At 42.5% G+C, this 14,995-nt stretch overlaps 2 protein-coding genes across 2 annotated transcripts in view; one reads left to right on the top strand and one right to left on the bottom strand.

The window, feature by feature from the left end:
- Positions 1-1,797: 1,797 nt before the first annotated feature.
- hmgb1a (high mobility group box 1a) lies at positions 1,798-5,914 on the bottom strand. The gene is made up of 5 exons (XM_031872729.1): positions 5,810-5,914; positions 3,462-3,622; positions 3,046-3,191; positions 2,756-2,930; positions 1,798-2,631 (listed from the first exon to the last, which is right to left on the bottom strand). The coding sequence occupies exons 2-5, from the start codon at positions 3,606-3,608 to the stop codon at positions 2,479-2,481; spliced, it is 621 nt and encodes a 206-aa protein (XP_031728589.1). The 5' UTR covers positions 3,609-3,622; positions 5,810-5,914; the 3' UTR covers positions 1,798-2,478.
- A 3,238-nt stretch (positions 5,915-9,152) lies between these two features.
- The window catches only part of uspl1 (ubiquitin specific peptidase like 1), a 10,412-nt gene continuing 4,569 nt past the window's right edge, over positions 9,153-14,995 (top strand). Inside the window, exons 1-8 of the mRNA XM_031872723.1 lie at positions 9,153-9,328; positions 9,677-9,739; positions 9,918-10,077; positions 10,852-10,974; positions 11,081-12,026; positions 12,647-12,757; positions 13,960-14,089; positions 14,814-14,939. Coding sequence (XP_031728583.1) covers positions 9,949-10,077; positions 10,852-10,974; positions 11,081-12,026; positions 12,647-12,757; positions 13,960-14,089; positions 14,814-14,939 — 1,565 coding nt within the window. The 5' untranslated portion in view covers positions 9,153-9,328; positions 9,677-9,739; positions 9,918-9,948. The remainder of the gene's footprint in view (positions 9,329-9,676; positions 9,740-9,917; positions 10,078-10,851; positions 10,975-11,080; positions 12,027-12,646; positions 12,758-13,959; positions 14,090-14,813; positions 14,940-14,995) is intronic.

The following is a 14,995-nucleotide window of genomic DNA, read 5'->3' as shown; positions in this document are numbered from 1 at the left end:
TGTAAATAAATGACCGGAAAAAATAACTAAAGTACATTTACTCAATGAACATGTACAATGTTGATGTACATGTTCTTTACTTTGGTATAATTGGTTATTTTTATAGTCTAGTGTTGCTTCTTTTGGATGAAGAGGTCAAAACTCCAGCATCACTTGTTACATAGTAATCCCTACTATGTTTAAGAAAGAAATCTCAATCCTTCTTCCACTGACGACCGATTATTAACCTGCCATTCAAGTCGAATGTGGATTGAAAATTGGCTAAACACCTCTGATCTCACCCCTCGTGATGGATTGCAGCACCAGTGTTGATGCAGTTGCAGCAATGCGACCACTAGGTGTCACCGGAGACCGCTGATTGAACGCAGTGGGCACCAGGTGGCTGGGATTAACAGGCTTTGGAGCCGGCAGTGGCGCTGTGTAGCTAACCTTGCTATACTTCTGGCAGGCCTACACAGACACTGATCAACAGCTGAGAGCAGCCACGAGGCGCTGCAACTGTTCCAGCATAGTTCCCCCTTTTTTCCCTGCCTGATCCTCTGCTGCATGGAATCTGTTGGCCAAGTCAGTGGGTGTGAGTGTAAACATTCACCAATATAACTGCCTCCTTCAATCTGTTGTGGCTGTAGGCAGGCCTTTCTGCACAGTGCACGCAGTAACAGTGGGGAAACAATAATCAGCAGTGGCAGCAGCTTGCAGTTGTCACATGTTTGGTAATTGTACACGTTTGCCTCCAGTGAGTTTTCCGCACAGCTTTCCTGTTTTTCACATGTAGACAACACATCCATGATGTGACTCAAGCTTGGGGGTGGGGTTAAGTTATTTCACCATAGCTGTCACCATCCGCTGGATTCACATTTTAACAGGGGAAAGCAAGCATCATCAGTGAGTGTGAGGAATGCTCAGGGATAGCAAGAGGCTATGTCACCTTCATGGACCGGCTGGGCTTTTGTCAGCAGTGCAGAGGTCAGCTGCTGCCCTGTGTCTGCCTGTCCTCTAGCCTACCTCGTATACCAAGGCTCAGTGAGTGGGCCAAGGCTGATATTGGTGCTCCGACTGAGCAGATATGCAGCACAGAAGAAGACCCATCCTTTTTAGTTTACACCAGAGCCGAGACATGTCTGTGCTCATTTCTATGCTCAGGCTGAGGGTTGGTAACCCTTGTTATGCTCTCCCCCATGGAGGGGGGGGTTGTTGACACCACAATGTACAATATGTGAGTGTGTGCCTTTTAGGTAAGGACTGCGGTGGTTTGTACACCATATTCTTGTCTGTTTTTTTCAAAGCACATAATCCGTCTTATATAAATGGTCTTTTTTTTTTATACCCTAGATAGGAGTACGTGACAGATGAAGCAGCTGTATCTAAATAAAACAGTATCAGTCAGCGATGCATGTAGACATGCAGAGCGATCATGCTTTAACTTTTAGTGTACCTCCAGCAGGCCAAGGAGCTTCAATAACGTACTGCTCGTTTGCATCCTCAGCAGGCTAAAGCACACGATAGTGTTTTGGCGAGGAGTCATACTTCATAGGCACAGCTTATCAGTCGTATTCAATTGTCTCCCAGCATCAGTCTTCTCAATGTTTCTTTACCGAGTAGATGGCAAAGCAAGTTAACATAAAAGACTCCCCTCCAGAAATAGTTCATTATTCGTCTGCCTTACAGAGGATTATCAGTGGCAGACTTGTGTGATATTAATCATCAATTATGTTCAATCGTTTGCATTCCAGTGTACAAAGCAGGCGTTTTGATAAAGCTGCTGTTTATCTCACCACTGTTGACACACCAGGCATGTTATAGTATTAATGTTTATTTAAATGAGTCTGCTCTGATCAAGACATTTAATTTTTGGAGGAGGAAACATGAGCAAGACCTTATAAGACACCCTCCCCCCACACACACACACAATTCAAAACACATTAAAAAAAAAAAAAAAAGGTTTATTGACATCAGAAGCAATTTAAATTCCAACAACAAACAAGCTGTTTTTTTCTTATTCTTGCTATTACAGTGGTACATAAAGATCAGTAAAACAACTGTGATACGTCAATTTTGATAACATGTCATTTCAAATAAAAACACACAGGAAAAGGGGAAACAAAAAAAAGAAGAAACACTCAGATCTAAGTCAGACTGTTTTTTTATGTGCTGTGCACCTCAAGCTAGGCTAAATACTGCAAGCCCACCCCTTTACACTGAACCAGGCAGAATAGTGGTCTAGGAACTATCACTGAAAAAAATAAGACTGGCAGAAAGATACAGACACGCTACTTGTGTACTGTCAACTCTACAAAAAGGAGAAAAAAACAAAACTGTACAGCATAAAAACAACTGATATACACAGCCTTTTTTGTTGCTTTTTTTACTACCCCTTGGATACTAACATATTTTCTTTCAGTACGTGAAGTGTGTACAAGGGGGTTTAAATGCTTTATAAACAAGAACATGACCACTACATATGTCACCCGCCAGCTACTAGTCATCATCATCATCAAAATCGTCGTCGTCCTCGTCATCGTCGTCATCATCGTTTTCCACCTTCTTCTCTACCTTGGCCGGGGCTTTTGATGCTGCCGCTGCTGCCCCGGCGGCGCCTGGTTTGGTCTTAGCGCGGTACGCTGCAACGTCCTGCGACAGAGAGAAGGCAAGATATTGAACTCATGCGGCCATTTGTAATCAAAGCACTCAAGGCAGAGCGACACAACGTGAATTATCTTTTGTAAAAATGTATCAATACAACCGATGTCCTTACAATCTCATACTTCTCCTTCAGTTTAGCCGCCTTCTTCTCAAAGGGCTTCTTGTCCTCTGAAGCGGTGCCGTTCCACATCTCGCCCAGCCTCTTGGCAACATCTCCAATGGTCAGACCAGGAGTCTCGCCTTTCACCTTAGGGCGATACTCCGCACAAAAGACGAAGAAGGCAGATCTGAAAAGAAGAAGAAGAGTGGGCTTGTCATTTACACAGTATAACAATGCTTCATATTGTGTCTTTACAACATAAGTCAACTGCTCATGATTCAGACTTGATTTGTAGTACTTACGGGGGTCTCTTGGGAGCATTGGGGTCCTTGAACTTCTTAGTCCTGGATCCCCTGGGTGGAACGTAGCTCATCATCTCCCTCTCATAGCGGACCTTGTCCTGCTTGGCCAGGTCCTCAAACTTGCCTTTCTCCTTAAGAGTCATCGGCTGGAGAAAAAGAGAGAAGTAACATGCTGACTTTACCCTCTGTGGCAACACCCGTTGAACAGTATTCAGGGTATTCCTTCTGCAATAATAAGTGGCTGCAATATCTTTCTTATGTGCAACTAATCAAGCCCTGTAAAATTATCCAACATCCTGAACCCAAATTATCTTATTGTACACCACTTAAAAGCGGCATATTAGTCAATCCCCAAGAATAAAACTTGGAATTTCAGCAACTGACTACTTAGGCCATTAGATCACCATCAAGCCTACCTTCCATCGCTCGGAGCACTTCTTGGAGAACTCCGAAAAGTTAACAGAAGCCTCGGGGTGTTTCTTCTTGTGCTCCTCCCGACAGGTCTGGACAAAATATGCATAGGAGGACATCTTGCCCCTGGGCTTTCCTGGCTCTCTCACCATCTTGACGGCAGTATCTATATAAAACAAAACAAAACCGTTTAGTTTAGCAACTTATATATCCTAGCTTTAAACCTAAAAAAAAAAATATATATATATATATATATATGTAAATGGCAAAAGTATGCTTTTATAAATTATATTTTAATACCATAATTCTATATAGCAGGCAAAGTATACCCTCAACCATGTTACTGGTGTTATACACTGTAAACATCTTTGATTTCTCCCCACTAGTGTTGATGGCGCTACTTCAGTGACCCGCCCTCTTGCTGTCAAACGGCACGAAGTTAAGGAGCCGCTGAAACAGCTGAACCGGAGCGGTCCGGTCCGGCACACACGAACGCGACGAAAATGACTTTAAATATTGATGCAGTCTGAGCGGTGGCTCCGAGTGGTCCTTGGTCAAACTCTTAAAAACTGGTTCAATACATCGCTACGGATTAGAGAAGAATCACATAAACACCCATAAATAGATGTATTGTCTTCAAATGAAGCGATCGACTTTCACAATAAACTGCAAAAAGTTCCCCCAAGTGTAACTGCATTTAACCGTAGCCCTCCGTGGGACGTCAACAGTGGACCTGGATCTATATTTCGAAAAAACAAAATATATATGTATACATGTATGTATATATATATACACACACACATATCCTTAAATCTCATCTGCAATAATAGGTATTCTGGAAATCCCCTTGTTTCATCCATGTTCGTGTTTTATCAAACATAATAAACTTTGACACAAAAAAAGACACAAATTGCACAATAATGCGTATTTATTGAAAATACAACACTTCCAAATGCTAAAAAAAATATCAGTTGACAATCTTCTTCTTCAGTCTTCATATTCTCTTATTCTGTAAATAATGCTGCTGGTCTTGGCAATGTGTTTAAAACTGCTTAAATTCTCCTGTACATTCACCCGTTAAACGCCACTGTAAACTCCCAGTTCAGCTGTGTCGACCGAAGTGTAGTAATGGCGCATAGGCTTTCGTTGTGGAAAAGGAGGTCAACAACGACGGCAATATTTCTTCTTCCATTTTGTGAGAATGCCTTCTTCATGAAAGAAAGTCCCCCTCAAATGTCTCCTCCCGCCCTTCAGTTCGCTTTGCAACGCGAGAAATATGTCTGGAAAGCCGGCGATCTTGACAAAATATTTCCCCCGATGGATTTCCATTGCACTAGCCGGTTTGTATAGTAATACATTGGGTCTGCACTGTGTCTATGAGCGGGGCTACTGCCTTGGTTTCTATGAGCTCCTAATGGCCGCTCGTCTTCATCCACTAACATGGAGAATATGGCTCCTTCTCTTTGTGTCAGCGCCAATGCAATAGAGGGCAGAGCGACCGCGGCAAACCGCTTCGTTTCAACCCGCGATTTAAACGACTTAAAAGCGTCGGAAAAATACCGCAATGGCGTCGTTGGAACGACGAAAGGTTGATCTTTAATTTACCGTCGTTACATTTTATAGTTGCCGGTTTGTTTCGCGAGAAAACACGGTTGGAAAAAGTTGAGCTAAACTGCGCCTCTCTGTCACTAGCCTCGCTGCTCTGCTTCCAATGCGAATACAGTCAGCCATTACAGTAAAAAGCGCAGCTCGCGAGGTAATTTTTTCGCCATCTCCTCCGGTGAATTTTAGCAAACAAAGCACATGACCGCGTATGTTTAGAGCCGGTCTTTCTTTTTCTTATGTTTTTGAAATTTGTTAATGTTCGGATAAAAAAAACTCGCACGCTTCTCAGTCTTCACTTGACAGGCGTTCATCTTCGCAATGCACTGCAATGGCTATGTCTTCTACCATTGTCGTTAACCGTGTCGTCCGCTAGACATTTTTCAATTCTTACGCGATATCCACCGTTTGCTTCGTCTCCATTTTGTGAAAACGATACGACAGTAATATACAAAATTATTTGTATTCAACAAAATCGACAGTTTTCGTCGATTTTAGTCAAGGTTAATATTAATTTCGTCCTTTTTTTTTTAAAGAGCGTCTGGTCTACACTCCCAGGCTGGGTAACGTTACCTGCTTAGAACTGGTTATTTTTTTGTGTTTTTTTTCACGTTTCACCGCAATAAAAATCATTTTCGAGCTTTAAGAGGCCTCGTAGTCGATCATAGCAAACACATGAGTACGATATTTTTACATGTTATCGTCATTATCATCATTACGAACACTTAAAATTTCCGTGTGTGATACTTACCAACGGACTATGGCTGGATCTCAATGCTCTGCAATGGCTGTGTGTGAGAGAACACGGGCGATACGCAGTGTCTTCAGTCCTCAGCTCTCTAACATTACTCTCGGCGGAGCTCTCACGCGATTGGCCAGCGCCCGGCCTGGAGCTCCTCCTATTGGACGGAGGGTTTTCATTGTCCTAATAGAAGACGAGCACCCATTGGCTGCCTTTTGTGAAACGTCACCGAACTTTTCTGAGGCGCGTGGATACAAAAGTATTCCTGTCCCAGCATGCTGGAGCTGGTAGTAGTGTAGTGTGTTTGCCATAGTATTGAATTCACTACGTTGAGCACAGTGTACAGTAGGCAAGTTAAATGAATGAGACAACGTGGGGCCGCTTCAAGTCAGTGAACGAGGCGGCTGTACAATGATGTGCGCGTGTGTTGGATGGACTGTCCCCCTCTTCATCAACCAGCTCCATTGTACATTCTCCTCAATACGCGTGAGTTTATTTGCAAATTATTACTTAGAAAAAACGCATAAAGTGCGCGTCGCGTACTCGTGTTTTAAAGGCGATAGACGCGTTTAGCTCATTCGATATGGCACAGGATGTGACATTTTAAAGGATTTGGCTGCGAATGAAAACACAATAGCAATATTGCCTTTTAATTACACCTGGATTTTCATTTCAGAATGACTTTACCACACAGTGTTTCGTTAGTCTCTCCGACAAGAATACACAATGATTACTTTAACAGGCACTTATTTAGGGCTATAGCCAAGCTGTTTGCTTCTGAGCCTGTAGTCCCGATTAGGCTAATATAGGAATATATCAACAGGCATCAAATCACGATAACTGTATTAAATATGGCCTGCTAGGCTTCGGGATGGCTCGTTTATATTTTTCTCAGCACAATGTCTTTTTTGCCTAATTTGTATAGGCTTCATATACAGTAGCTGATTAAAAAGTGATAGTGTGCTCATCCACAATTAAAACACAAACTAATGGAGATCAAAGCAACACTGTGCAGTTTGAGCCCAAGTCAGTAGATATAGCAGAGTATAGTTAACAAAAATGAATTTTGCAATCAATTAGGCCCACAGGATTTATTTATTTCAATTAGACTGGGTTAAATAATGTTTGCTGGTGTTTTCAATACATTCAAACTTACTATTTGCGGGTCCCATGGATACAACAGGTCCTTATGATAGCCTCATAATGGGCTTTTCTCTCCCAACCCCAGACACATTTTTCTGGGCGGTTAAGTGGTTAAAGCCCCTAAAGTACTTACATTGTAAAAACACAACAGGGAGAATCTAATTGAATGTTACACATATAATGTAAACAAACCAGGGCTTTTTTAGCACCTCATATTTGCTTAAATGAAATTGCAATTGCATTGTGTTGGACCAAATTACTGATCATCATTTTACTTAAGAACAACTATGTCCCATTTTTTTTACAATTTAATACAGATTATAATACAGGAGAGATATTCTATATCCTATCCCACAAAGTTTCACAGTTTTTCCACCTGTTTTCCTCTCATATCTGATACAAATTCAACAACACTCTGAAATCTCATTTTGTTGTGCTGCTCCTGAACAATTAAATCAAGATTGTTAATTTGCTTGTTTGTCTGATCAACAACAGAAGGTTACACAGTAATACAATTTGATGTGCACATTCATGCTACTCAAAGAAAACTACTGTAATGAGTTTGATGACCCTGTGAGCTTGCTCTATAGCGCCACCATCAGACAAAGATTATAACTTATTTAATCAGTGTTTTTCCCATTAATTGTGTGGTAGTCCTCTGACCCCGTTTACATTGTCCTTGCTGTGCACTGGTGTTACTGAACATAAGGTTATATCTTAAGAATTGTGCATGTGTATTTTTCTGTTTACATTTAACATTTACATTTAAGTAGGTAGAATGTTTGTGACCTATAGGGAGCCACCATAGGTTAAACTCTCTATCACACATGAACAGAAGAGAAAAGGGCGTCCTTTTAACAGGCCAGTCTGCAGAAACTTCAGGAGGATGAGTTCATAATGTGAAAGGGGCCTCTCTGGATATGACTTGTTTATCCTATAATCAAAGTGGATGTAATGCAAGTATCTGACTGTAAAGGCTTTTCTTAAATGAGGTGGTAGGGGTAGGGGTTCTAAATTAAAGAAATTGTCCATGGTCATCATGATTTGCAAAAAATAATCATGTACCAAGGTAATATTATAAGCATACATGCATAAGAAAGGATGCATTGTTTATACATGCCTTTAATGTGGAAATGGTTATCTAATAAATATGCATCTGCTTAGCAGCTAATATAGAAACAAAGAGAAAAATGGCCGACACAGAGTTTTATCCTTATCCTTGAATTAAGAAAGGGAAGGGTGAACTGCTTCTAAATGCCAATCACAACCCAGACTCGAGCCACATGTCTGCCTGCGATGCTGCCTGGCTGTCTCATTTTGCATCTGGAGATGCCACGGCAGAGAGCTATAGCCTGCTCATGAGGCTATGGAGGCGGCCGGTTTATGCATTCTAATGAGCGCTCCCAGGAAAAGATATGCAAATTCATGTTGTCATCAAGAGGAAAATAGAGGACAGGAGAGCAGCAGATACAGGAGGGGCTTAAGGGAGGATGGCACATGCATGAGAGGCGGGACTGGGTGGAGGGAGACGTTGATGCGTGTCTGTGAATGTGTGTGTGGGCTGGGGCAGGATGTGTGAGACTTGGCTGTGTTTTAGAACCAGAGTGAGAGACGTATGTATAACCCCCACCTAACCAACTCCACCTTTCTACCTCTAGAATGAACAAATCAGCCTTAATTATAAAACCCGATAAGTAAACTACAGACAAGATGAAAGAGACATTTGTGCAGGCTAGTATTTCAAAATAGAAATATCTAATAAGTAGGCTGTATATGAAATATCAGAAGAGAAAACTTGCAATGTCATTATGGAAATGATTATATAATGAAAATACTACTACTGCTACTGCTGCTAGCCTACAACTACTAATAATAATAGTTAATAAAGTACATTGAAAATTAGAATTAGAATTTAACTTGTTACATTTTTAGACAAAACATGACATTCAGGTTTATATCTAAAAGGATGCCTTTGAAGACAATGAATACAAATAATTAACTAGATCTATTGCTGTCAAGCAATATTGATAATTGATCTTCTATTACGTCCTTGTTCATGTACTCGCACTGATTATTAGTCCCGAATTCATGGGCAGCGCCTTCCCAACATGAACAATAATTTGACCACAGGCTGCTGCAGTTCACCTGAACCACCAAGTGGGGACCTACGGAACCTTTCTCTGTCAGACGGGGGAAGACTAAGAGTGCTGCACAACTGCTGCCGAGCGGAAACCAACGTTTCTAACACGAACTGGCAAAAGGGTGCACATGGACCTACTCCGCAGGCATGGATTAATACATATATACAGTTAGATATACAGTTCTGGGTGGATGGATATCGCCGGTCAGCATCATAATATCAGATATAATTTAAATTTTCTATCGGTACGTATACATTTCTATTCACGCAAACTGAAAATGAGACTGACGGCTGAAATGAATGCTCGGCTTTAGGCTAATATGTTAGCATGCTACCCTCCAAGTGCAGTGGCTGATAGTTTAATGAATCGAGTTTATCTCAACAGTGTGTTTGACCGGTTTCACCACAAGTCACAATAGCCGTAATGCATCAGCCAGCTAATAGAAACGTGTCGTTAATCATCTTTTAACATGATTATGTAGGGAAGTTAAGTGCATCTGCCTTCGTAGAAGCCTCTTAACTCAGTGCTGTCAGCTGTAACGTTACATTTTGACCTCAAAACGCTGACATACACCCCATGTGCTTCACCATAGGTGGCAGAACATACTGTAGCTGTCCAGGTGGACCTACGTGTGCCATCAGAAAGCTGTCTTTAGGTTAGTGTTGTGTGAATGGGCAGGGGAGAACAGCCTGGGGCCTGGTTTTGGTGGAAGTTATCACTGCATACAAGTAAAATCTTGCCTAACACATTTCTGTCATCGTGCTTTTCCATGTACACACATCACGTGCAAGTCAGCCATTGAGTAACTTTGGTGCTGTATTGTTCTCCCCCAGCTCCTCCGGAGGTGAGCCAGGTTGCAGTGACATGGTAATATCTTTTGAATGGTACTGGAAAGCCGAGGACCAGAAGAGCAGCAGCAGTGGTTTGCCGATGACTGGTGAAGACACTGGTTTGGGGGCTTTGGCCTCACCACTGGTGGGGTATTTGGGAAAAGTCAGTAGAGCTCTTGTTTTCCTCTAACTGTTGTCACTTGCGCAAAGCTGAATTGTATTTGGAAAAAAAATACTGTGACTGGGCAGTACCAATCAAAACCATCCAAAACAAAATGGAAATCTTTAGTAGTAAAAGGCGAAAGTATTTGGCAGATTCGAAGCATATGTGTGGAATCAAAGGGTGTTTGTATCATGTATGTGTTTTTTTTTAAACTGTACTACATAGAATACATGTATTATATATCGGTTTGATTAGTACTTCATACATACTGATATGGATCAAATTTCACCTCACTTGTTCATTCCGTCCTCTCTAAACTGTCCCTCCCACTGCTTTGATGAGCAGAAAACAAGGTTGAAAAAAATGCAAACTTTACAATTACTTTCAGTAGTTCTTGCTCTTACCTGCATGCTCAAATTCTGCAAGGTAAATCAAGCAAACCCTCCTAATTGTTTTTGCATGTCCACATACGAGTATTTAAATGTGATTTAGAAGGATATAAGAATGAATGCTGGTGACAGTAGGGGGGAGTTGAAAGAGATGGCATTCATCTGATGAAAATGTCTCAGATTTAATGGGCACGAATGGTGAAAAATAAGATGTAGATTCTTTCAAGCTCAGTATTTTCTGTAAAACTGTTTGATAACTTGGGTTTAATTATAAAAGAGTGGAAAAAAAATCACCTTTTTTGTCGAGGTCTGTGGTCATAATTAACACCACGTTTCTGTTATCTTAATTTTTTTTGTTTTTTTATTTAAAAATTTTTTATAAAAGGTTCAGGAAAGAGCTGCTTCACTGGAGTATTGTCCCTGGTGTACTTCGAAGGGCTTGACCTATGCTCTGCGCTCTTACCGCATCAACCTCCAGGAGTCAGTCACCCTCTGCACAAACGCACAGGTTAGTCCCAGTGCTGCTGACACACACGCATCCAGTTGAACAGTCTATTTAATGTCTTTTTTTTTCTAGCTGCCATGTTGAAATTTCTCGATCCATTCCTCCATAGTGCCTTTTCCCTCTGGTCAGCCGGTCCCTGGAGGATGTTTTGGCTAGCTTGGATCCTGTGGAGCCCACTGTTGGGAACAAAAGAAAGCATGGCTTGGCACTGGAAAAGGAAGAGTTGATTAGACCCGTACACAAACGCCTGCGGTCAAGTGACAGCCATGGGCTACAGTACACAGACACACATGGTGCTGTAAACGTCGTCAGTAATGGCCACCGTGCAGCCCCCGAGACAGAAGAGGGTAAGGTGAATGGATACAGGGGTTCTCCAGTTGCAGAGACAGCAGGACGGGAGTCATTACAATATGAGGATGATGATGTTCTGGTCAAGGAACCAGAGAACACTGTTTGTGCAGATGGATTTGCTCCTCCGACATGCTGGACACCAGCTGGACACCTGCAGTGCTCATCAGAAGCCTTGTTGACCGCTGATGGGGATGAACCTGCGCTCTCTCCTCACCGCGGTGCTCCCGGTGCCCCAGAGGCAGAGGATGACTTCAGGCCCGTAAAGGGTCCTCGTGAGGTGCTGAACAGATGCCGCAGCCTGGACTCCAATCAGTCCTTTTTCACAAGTGAGGACATTTATTCAGCTGAAATCAATACTCTATTGCCTTTGCACAATGAGCAGACAGCAATGACGGAGCAGAAATCACTGACTGCAGACATCGCTGCATGTAAGGACATAGGAGGCATTGAGTCAGAAATGGAGGGTTTGTCCTCTGCCACTCAGACGAAGTCAGAGGAGCTTGTGTCTGTTCCGGATCGGCCGTTTTGGAGGAACAGCGATAACCTGTGTTGGCTGGACTCACTGCTTGTTGCTTTGGTGAACTGTAAGAGCTTGGGAAAGTGTAAACCTGAAGCTGAGCCTCAGCAGTCGTCCGTCTGGCAGCTGATGAGAGGATATGAAGACGTTTGTGCTTCCATCCGAGTCCATCAACAGACTGGCAGAGGTAAGTTAAACGGATGATCTGCAGGATGCCTGTTGAGTGTAATGTCATTGCAATAGTGAACAGAGAGTTAGACATATTTATTTTCCTCTTTGCATCTGTTTTTGTTTGTCAAATACACACATTTTTGACCCCTAATGTCACTCAAAGAGCCGAATCACCTGTTTCATCTGCACCTATCTAGTCCTGCCGATTGTTGTGGATTGAGTTGTCCGGGTTTTAAGATATTAATTCATGAGAATTATTCTGCGACCTCAATAAAATGGAGGTGTTTGTGCTGAAACATTGACCATTTAAATATCGCAGCAGGATGTTGGCAGACGTTTGGATACATCCACATCTGGGCACATTAAACTGGAACCGTCTGCATTGCTAGATCACACGAGGGTTAAATGAGAAAATGTTGTGTTTTTTTTGTGACTAACCCTGACATGTTTGCTTCAAATGAAAATATTTTGGACTAGCGCAGATATCTTACTGTCATCTGACTGTAAATATAGGGCTGCCAACAGTGAACAATTCCCATAGACTAAAAAGCATTTGAAGTTCATTTACAGCTGAATAATATTTGTTTTGTTTTTACAATGTAATGCAATGCGTTTGTGTGTGTTGTTTGTGTGTAGATGGCGCTGTGAGAGTGCCACATCATGTGCTGCAAAAGGCCGATGCAGACCTGCAGTGTCTCAGGATGTCAGTCTTCAAACGACTGCAGCCCAAGCTGCATTGCAAGCTGGGTAAGCTCAGTCAGTGAAAACATAGTAAAGAAGTGAATACAGACAAGGGAATAAAATATGTATTTGCACTGTATTTCTAGAGCTACTGATACTGAAACCAACGTTAGTTCGGGAGCAATGTGCAAATTGTGCCAAGCTACCTTGAGCGAGGGCGAGATGTGCGAATGAATGTTTTTCACACTCAACACGGTGTCCCGGGACCCCTCGAGCCTTCTCTTCATGAGTATTAGGTTTCATATTGCCCAATGACACTTTTTTTGCCAAACAGATTGCAGCGAAAACTCAAATGGTGCACTCGGTGACGTGCAGATGTCTGCCAAGGTGTATCTGCAACGGCCGCTGCTGTGTTGAGTGATTGAATAAATACAACCCACAACTGTCTAGACACCACTGGGCTGTAATGCGGCGTAAATCAACAACAACAAACTCAAAAAACAAGCGGCTTTGAAGGCAAGCAATCGGCTCAAAGTCGTCGTATAATACACTTCATACAACGGCAAAATTATGCAGCATGCAGCCATAACTGGACACCCAAAATTTTACAAGAATGCGAGATGAGCCATGTACAGACAGACACACTCTCACTCACACACACACACACACACACACACACACACACACACACACACACACACACACGCTACTGATCACATCATCCTCCTGGCCGAGATTAAAAGAAGTATATAAAGGTGCGGTCGTCTTCTTTCCACATAGCTAATACACTATTACAAAGGCTCCACCGGAGATTTTCAAACCGCTGAAGTGCTTAATTACCTAAAATGTTTTTTGTTTTTGTTTTTTTTTACCACCTTGATGTGTCCTGCTTTAGATATTTTGCACAAATCCCCGTTTAGATTCCAAGGCAGCCATTATCACCTGAAAACAGTAACGTGTTCGGACATGAAAACCTTAGATATTGCTCGGCTCAATGAAGGTGGAAAACTTGCTCACTGGCTTTCACACTGAAAATACAAAAGGATGGGAAAGCATAGTGAGGCGGCAAACACTGCAGATACAGGCGGGACACACACACACACACTATTCATTTCAGGTGTGCTGACACAAGTGATCTTTGTAATTCAGCACGAGTCATCCACAGATAAAATTCTTCAAAAATTGCCTTGAAGTGGAGAGTGTAACCGCAGCTTCTGTCGGCACTCGTGACGGTGCTCTAACTGCTGCGCGTTTGTGCTTCTTTTCAGGTCAGAGGGAAACTCCGGTGTTTGCCTTGCCGCTTCTGCTGGAGTTGGACTCGTGGGTGGAGCCTCTCTTCAGGTCGACCTTTCACTGGGACTTCAAGTGCAGCGAATGCAAGACCGCCACGGAAGAAAGGTACGGGATGAAATGATGAAGTACCACATATTTAAGTTGATTTTTCGGTTAGCTCTGCTGAAGTTTCTCGATCCGGTCTTTGTTAAAGGTGTGCCGATCGGTCAGCGGCCTGGCCCTTATCGGCCGATGTTTGTTCTAAATAGTTTGATCGCGGCCTCTATGAAGGCCGATCAGAAGAGCTGATCAGATGACGCCTCCATTCTGATCGTGACATGTTCAATACTCATTTGCCTGCTTTCAGGATGCTTGTTTTAGGACGACTTTAAGGCCAAATCTCAAGGGAAATAAATCTGCAATGATATAAAAAAAGAAGAAAAGCAAATACACAAATTAGAGAACCTGGAGCAAGTGAATGTTGCTTCATTTTATATTAATTGACTTAAGGGGCAAAGCGTTGCACTGATTTGGTGGATGTCTCCGACAGATGTTTTCAGGGCTACGTTGTCAGTCTTTCTTTATCGTCTGTCTATTAGAAACAGTTGACCACACCAAATAATCAGATCACTGTATTAAGTGCTGTGTCATTACAAATACCCTCACCCAATCCATAGAGGACACAAGATCAACCGGCAATCATTACATGCGGACATCCCAGATCCTCCAACTAATATTCAGGCGACACGTGAAACCCACGCTGTAAGGAAAATATAATTATTCTCTGGTACGCGCTCCTCTTTTGTGAAACTGTGTAAATCCTAAATGTTTTTCCCGCTGTGCTTCTCAGGGTTGTGAAAACTCTCCCCACCTTCACGAATGTTTTGCCTGATTGGTGCCCACTTGATGCGGTCCACTTGGCCCCGTGCAACGTGTGCTGCCGGAAGAATCAGAGGAGGACCATGATGCTGGAGAGGTTGGGAGTGTGTGTGTGTGTGTGTGTGTGTGTGTGTGTGTGTGTGTGTGTGTGTG

The sequence above is a fragment of the Anarrhichthys ocellatus genome, unplaced genomic scaffold (assembly GCF_004355925.1).
Source record: "Anarrhichthys ocellatus isolate YVR2014 unplaced genomic scaffold, GSC_Weel_1.0 scaffold65, whole genome shotgun sequence".
Taxonomy (NCBI): domain Eukaryota; kingdom Metazoa; phylum Chordata; class Actinopteri; order Perciformes; family Anarhichadidae; genus Anarrhichthys; species Anarrhichthys ocellatus.
This window is presented reverse-complemented; position numbering and strand designations above follow the sequence as displayed.

Excerpts from the sequence above, each read along its gene's own strand:
- hmgb1a (XM_031872729.1), bottom strand. The coding sequence starts at position 3,608 with ATGGTGAGAGAGCCAGGAAAGCCCAGGGGCAAGATGTCCTCCTATGCA. Across the intron at positions 2,931-3,045 it reads AATGCTCCCAAGAGACCCCC|ATCTGCCTTCTTCGTCTTTT; the intron begins GTAAGTACTACA and ends TCTTCTTTTCAG. Across the intron at positions 2,632-2,755 it reads TGAAGGAGAAGTATGAGATT|GACGTTGCAGCGTACCGCGC; the intron begins GTAAGGACATCG and ends TCTCTGTCGCAG.